Source organism: Zingiber officinale, chromosome 6A, assembly GCF_018446385.1.
Source record: "Zingiber officinale cultivar Zhangliang chromosome 6A, Zo_v1.1, whole genome shotgun sequence".
Taxonomy (NCBI): Eukaryota; Viridiplantae; Streptophyta; class Magnoliopsida; order Zingiberales; family Zingiberaceae; genus Zingiber; species Zingiber officinale.
Window position 1 is genome coordinate 61,085,686 of NC_055997.1, and position 7,483 is coordinate 61,093,168.

The window sequence follows — 7,483 nt, forward strand, 5'->3', positions numbered from 1 at the left end:
AATTAATGAAATCGATTCAATTAATTTAACAAATATTAAACCTACCAATTGATTAAACACCTTTAATTAACTCAATTAATACTAGTGGATTAATTAATTAATCAACCAATATATTGCTTAATCAAAGAAAATTAATTAGCTTAATAGAAATCAATAAAGATCCGTTACCGTTCCCTTCTCTTCCTCGGCAGCTGGGACGCAAGCAGGGACTGCTCGTGAAGTAGCGAGGTGGATAGCAATTGGTGATTGCTGTTCACGATTAGGCTACATTTGCCGGCCTCCAATGTTGGCCAATAGTGGTTGCTACCCGTGGAAGTCGGCGAGTGTAGGAGCTCCGACGATTAGGCGGCTGTGGCTATGTGGTTTGGGCGTCGGTGATTCCTCCTTGGGCGGTAACGGCATGTGCGCAACCGCTGTCCAACAGCTTCTGAAGTTGCTGGCTGGTAGTTGTTGGCTCGCCGGAAGAGGGAGGCTGTGGATGTCGTGCACAGGGAGGCCGGTGGTTGCATGTGTTGCTCCGAGTAGTGCGATCCTTCTCGCGATGGAAACTGTGGCTGTTGGAACGTGGGGAGGGACATGCGAGTGAGAGCGATGGCCGAAAATAGACGTAGGAAGTGATAACAGATGTAGGAAGTGATAGGCTGTTGGCAGCGGTCGGCCTTGGTCTTCGTCGACGCGTGGTGGTGGAGATGGCAAAATGCACGAGGTGGAGAAGAAAGAATCGACGGACGATGGAAGAAGTAATAAAACTTAGGTTAAGCGATTAAAGCCTAGGTTTATATTTCAATCAACTTAGGTTAAGCGATTAAAGACCTGGCCGAGCAACAACACCTCCTTGGGCTTCTGTAGTCGCACCCGGGTGAACTTCACGGTGTCGCCGTCCTGCTTCGTCTCCGAGACACTGAGCGTTGTTAAAAGAAGAATAGAAAGAAGATAAAATAGGAGAGTAATAATTAATCTTATTGTTTGTTGATACTTGCTCTCAAGACAATACAATATATAGGGTTTAAACAAGTACTCGGTCAATTAACCAATTACTAAATAACAGAATAATTCTAAAAATTATTCTGAGAATTATTCTAATAATTATAACAGAATTATTAGAATAATCCTAAAACTAATTTGATTTGATTTGATGATTTGATCCGGTCAATTCTGGTAATTCTCTTTTATCTCTTTTACCCCCCGACAAACTTAACGGGAGATCTTTGACGTTGAGTTTGCTTGCTAATTTGTTGAAACGTTGTCTAGATAATGGCTTAGTAAAGATATCAGCAATTTGATCCTCAGCAGAGATATAAGAGACGGATAATTGTTGAGTTGCCACACGTTCACGAACAAAATGAAAATCAATCTCCACATGTTTTGTACGAGCATGAAAGATTGGATTTTCTGTGAGATATGTTGCTCCAATATTGTCGCACCAAATTTTTGGTGCAATATTTGATGCAAGATGAAGTTCAGAGAGAAGTGATTGAAGCCAAATAATTCCAGACGTTGTATTTGCTATAGCTTTATATTCTGCCTCAGTACTTGAACGAGATACCATAGGTTGCTTCTTCGAATTCCATGAGATAAGATTTCGTCCAAGAAATATTGCATATCCACTAGTAGAGTGTCTATCTTCAGGAGAACTTGCCCAATCCGCATCACTATAGGCATGTAAATCTCGAGACGATTGACGATATAAAAGAAGACCATGTAGAATAGTACCTTTGAGATAGCGAAGTATTTTTTTTACATTATCCCAATTTTATTCAGTTGGAGCATGCATGAATTGACAAGCACGATTTACTGCAAAAGTAATATCAGGGCGTGTGATAGTGTCATATTGTAAGGCTCCAACAATACTTCGATAAATCTGTGGATCAGACAGAGCAGAAGAGGATGAAGATGGAGAGTTGTTTATAGCAATTGGTGTAGAGACCGGACGTGCTCCATCCATTTTGGCTCTTTGAAGAAGTCCAGTAATGTATTTGCTCTGAGAGAGAAGATAGCCATCCTCATGTAGAATAAGCTCAATACCAAGAAAAAAATGAGCAATGCCCAAATCTCGGGTAGGAAATTCTTGATTGAGAATACTTAATAAAGTTATGATGCCCTTGTGATCATTATCGGTTATCAGGATGTCATCCACATAAATAAGAAAAAATATCATAGACCCATCATTATATTTGTGAAATAGAGATGAGTCAGTCTTTGATCCAGAAAATCCTTGAGATTGTAACCAATTAGATAGTCGATGAAACCATGCACGAGGAGCTTGTCGAAGACATATAAGGATTTCTTAAGTTGGCAAACATGAGATGGAAATTGTGGATGAATGAACCCAGGTGGTTGCTCCATAAATACAGTTTCTTCAAGATGACCATGGAGAAATGCATTTGAGATGTCCAATTGGCGTACATGCCAATTGGAACTAACAGCTATCGATAATAATAGTCTGACAGATGTAATCTTGATGACTGAACTAAAAGTGTCATTGAAGTCAATACCTGGTTGCTGACTAAAACCTTTGGCTATAAGTCAAGCTTTGTATCGTTCAAGAGAGCCATCAGCTCGATACTTAAGACGGAATACCCATTTAGAGCCCACAACATTCATTGAGGAAGTGCGTGGAACTATACTCCATGTTCCATTGCGAAGAAGTGCATCAAATTCTGTAGCCATTGCACTACGCCAATTTGGATCCTTGTTGGCTTGCGTAAAACAAGTTGGTTCAATAGATTTTGAAAAAACCACTAGAGCCCGTGGAAGAGGATATCGAGTCGCATTTGGTGGGCAACGTTCATAAATATCACTAATGGGAAGCATGCGACGAGGAGCATTATCATCTGAATCACTTGTTGATGGTGATGAGGAAGTACGCTGACATGGTGATGTAGATGACGGACTTGCATTATCCGAGGATTCAGAACTAGAGAGCATATTATCTTCGACCGGCGAGGCTTCCAAGATTGGAGCAGCATCCTGAGGTGATTCTGATGGTATAGGGGAGTTATTAGAGAGCGGAGCAGGACCTAGGATGCCATCATTTCGGACAATATTAAGTGGTATTAAGAAGGTGCCACCTGTATCTGGAGGAGAGATCGAAGTAGATACTGAAAAAGGGAATAGAGTCTCATTAAAAGTAACATGTCGTGAAATATAAATTCGACCTGTTGGTATATGTAAGCAACGATAACCATGGTGCAAATTGCTGTAACTAAGGAAAACACATTGTAGTGAACGAGAGTCAAGTTTGTGTTTATAGTAAGGGCGTAACCATGGATAACATGCGCAACCAAAAATTCGAAGGAAAGTGTAATTAGGAGTTTGATTATAAAGTGTTTCAAAAGGACATTTATGATTAAGCAATGGAGTAGGGAGTCGATTTATGAGATATACAGAAGTAGTAACAGCTTCATCCCAAAATTTACGTTGAACTGATGCATGATGAAGAAGAGCTAAGGCAGTTTCGATTATGTGTCTATGTTTTCTCTCAGCAGAACCATTTTGTTCTGGAGTGTGAAGACAAGAGACTCGATGAACAATTCCACAAGAGACAAGATGACGATAGAGAGCTTGATATTCACCTCCCCAATCAGAATGAAAAGAAAGTATTTTACGATTAAAATATAGTTCAACTTGATTTTGAAATTTACAGAATATATCCAATAAATCAGATTTTCTTTTCATAGGATAGAGCCAAGTATATTTACTAAAATGATCAATAAAGATAACATAATATTGAAAACCTTGGTTAGATAAAACAGGTGCAGGGTCCCAAACATCAGAATGAATTAATTCAAGTGGAAAATTAGAAACATAATCGGATGAATAGAAAGGTAGCTTATGACTTTTAGATTCCATGTAAGCCCTACATGAATGAGATGGAGAGGAGGTAATGGAAGTAGGTAAACCATACCTATTGATGATTGACTGGACAATATGAAGAGAAGGATGACCAAGTCGAGCATGCTAAGCTGGTTTATTTGTGTGTTCACCAACAAAAGCTTTGATTGAAGAACTTTGAAGATAGTAGAGGCCATTTTTTATTCTCCCATGAAACACAATAGCATTTGTTCCTTTATCTTTTATAAGATAATGATTATGATGAAACTCAAAAATGACATTGTTATCAAGACAAAATTGACGGGTAGAAAGTAAATTTTTAGTGATAGATGGAACATGAAAGATATTGCGCATGTGAAAAGTTCGATTAGATAAATGAATGTATGTGTTTCCAAGATTAGCAATTTGCAAACCTGAGCCATCGCCTACTTGAACCGTATCTGAGCCATAATATGACATTACGTCTGTAAGGATATTATAATCCGATGTGACATGATGAGTTGCTCCAGTGTCAATATACCAATCAGTAGATAAAAACTCTGGGGTTTTACCGCAAGTAGGCACAGATGAGAGAGCTTTAGGATATGCTTGTGAAATAGACGGTTGTCTTGAGACTGTAGAACCACCAATGAAATTTGAGGCAAATCTTTGAGGGCATAGATTTCCAGGATGACCAATGATGTGACAAATTTGACATTTTACCCGAGAGTAATCAAATCTTTTAGGGCATAGATTTCCAGTATGGCCAATGCTGCGACAAATTTGACATCGGACTGAATTTTGTTTTTGGCCTCCTTGATAGTGTTGAGTATTTGACATCTAAAGTAAAATAACTTATCTTGTAGAGAGACTGGATCGCCGGAAAGGGGACCTTTCGCCTGGAGAAACTCCTCTTGGAGGAAATAGAAGCCTTGGCTGGAGCAACCACTTGTTGTCGACGTCGAGGTTTGGTCGGCGTTCGGTGGACATCGACGGTAGCACAAAAGGAGATCGAAGCCCTTTTTGTCGTCTTGTTTTGCGGTTTCAAAAAAAAAAAAAAAGAAACTCCTCTTTTGTCTTGGACGGCGACAGAAAAAGAAAAAGGAAGGGAAGGGGATTTGTGAGGGAGAATCAAGAGAAAGAGAAGGAACGAAGGATCATGACTCTGATACCATGTTAAAAGAAGAATAGAAAGAAGATAAAACAGGAGAGTAATAATTAATCTTATTGTTTGTTGATACTTGCCCTCAAGACAATACAATATATAGGGTTTAAACAAGTACTCGGTCAATTAACCAATTAATAAATAACAGAATAATTCTAAAAATTATTCTGAGAATTATTCTAATAATTATAACAGAATTATTAGAATAATCCTAAAACTAATTTGATTTGATTTGATGATTTGATCCGGTCAATTCTGGTAATTCTCTTTTATCTCTTTTAAGCGTCACCAGGGCCACGTAGTTCCCCGGGTTGCTCTTCATCACGTTGGCGGCGCTCGTCGGGCAGTAAAGCCTCTCCGCCTTCCCTCCGGGGTGCTGAATCACCACCGCCACCGCCTCAGACGCTTGGCAATTCCCCATTCGGACAATTTCGTAGACGGCCTTCTCACACCCGTCTCGCAACCTTCTCACACCTGTGTCGTGATCGTGAACAATTTCGACCGCAATCCAGCCCCAACGGCTGCCGGAATCCCTTGGGTTCACCTTCCCCTCAGGTTACGACGGTGGGAGGGCACGATTGGCATGACAGGCGCGAGAAGACAAGCGGAGCTAAATCAATCAGTGGATCGATCCAGCACTAATTTTGATGCGCGCTGCACTAAACCGCACGGAGCATGCCGCAAAAGATCTTTTCTCTCTCTCTCTCTATATATATAACAAGAATCTTCTTCTTCTTTAATCCAGTGGCTTGCAGCTGCATGCCATTAGGCAGCTTGACAGGGAATGAGATGTTGGTTCCGGTAAATTCCGGAGTATGCAAACTGATCGTCGAGGCTAGTGTTCGACACTATCTCCGTAAACGATATTGCTCCGCTACGGTGTTTAACGGATTGTTGCAATTCGTTCCCAAGATACAACGACGACAATCGTCTCGGAATCGTAGCACTCCGACTTCCGAGACCAGCGAACCTTCTCGTAGGCTTCTTGGACTCTTGAATGCACAAGATGAGTGAGTGAATACTTGAGGAAGAGAAGATTAAGTTGAGTGATTTGATTCCAATCTGGAGGGTTCTATTTATACAGAAGGAAGAGGCTTTAGGGAGGGGTGTGACCTTTGGGTGGATTAATCTGGGCCGTCCGGACTGAAGAGTTATAACCCTTCACATAGCCCCTTTAATCTCATCCATCAGATCTAAGAGTTGTGACCCTCAGATCTATCAGCCATCGGATCTGGATCCATTGATCCGATGCTTCAGATCATGTCTCATCCCAAGCCGTCAGATCGTGACTCATTGTGATCCAACGCTCTAGATCGCATCACAAGCGATCCACCATACTTCTTTGATCAACGTTGATCAACGGCTGCCATCCGTTCGCCCAACCAACTGTCCAGTCATCTCTCTTTGCCCACGAGGATGCCACATAAGCAATGCCATGTCAGGTACTAGCCTGACACGTCACCCGAGTGCCATGTAGGCACTGCAATGTCACCTGGAGCATAAATTTAAGCTCCTCACGACGATGCGAAGTGCAAAGTGCGCCTACAAAGCGCCCAAAGCGCCCATTGCGCACGTGCACACGTGCGCACGTGGCGGGTGGCGGGCTCACAGGTGCGAGCACCTGCTCGCCCCTGAGCAGAGAGTACCTGGTACTTTTCTGAGTTAACTCCAATAACTCAACATCATTAATAAGTAAGGAATGCAGATCGAAAATTTCCGATGTGGGACTATTCTCCCTTGCATTTCCTTAATGAATAACCAACGTTATTTTGGGCCGACTTTGAACATTAATTTCTCATTCACCCTTAATCGGTTTTGAGCAAATTAATAGTCTAAATCTATCTACGTGAAACGTAGATTTCAATTTTGAAGTCAATTACGACTTTCAACAATTGATGGCTTCCGATTTTTTCCTCCTCAAAATCGTATTGGTCCATTTAGGCCCCAATATCCAACAATCCCCCACATGAATGGAAATTAATGTAATGCGTGTATGCATGCTGACACTTTACAAGAGTCCAATCGATAAGTCACTGCATCGGGAGAGGTAGCTTGTGGCTTTGAACCTTCCGTAGTGGAATGCTATCGAGTATACTAGGCTGCGCAGTGAACGTGATGTCTTGAACTGCTCAGCTGTTTGTGTATACTAAGACAATAACACCCACACAGAGACCTATCTCACCTACTTTAGGTTCTCATGGTTGGTTCCGTTTTGGCCATGGACACCATCTTGGATTCATGAGTGTTTCATTGAATCGGCCTGTCTTCACACTCACATAGGTGACACTTCTATCAAGAGTATCCTACCATACTCCACCTTATAAGGTATAAAAGTCACTAAAAGCATAAGCTTAACCTCACTACATGAGGTAGGACAGCACAAATTCATCCTAGGATTGGGATAGAGATAAACTATCTCCTGTGCTGAACCACAACTTCTGAAACTTTGTTGTCCCATTGAACCAAGATCTTGGGATCTCCAGTCAACAAGGTTGGGTTTTCCAC

General features: G+C 41.3%; 1 protein-coding gene across 1 annotated transcript; it reads right to left on the bottom strand.

The window, feature by feature from the left end:
- Positions 1-792: 792 nt before the first annotated feature.
- LOC121994837 lies at positions 793-5,399 on the bottom strand. The gene is made up of 2 exons (XM_042548746.1): positions 5,257-5,399; positions 793-901 (listed from the first exon to the last, which is right to left on the bottom strand). Exons 1-2 carry the CDS (start codon positions 5,397-5,399, stop codon positions 793-795), a joined length of 252 nt encoding a protein of 83 aa, XP_042404680.1.
- Between the last annotated feature and the right edge of the window lie 2,084 nt (positions 5,400-7,483).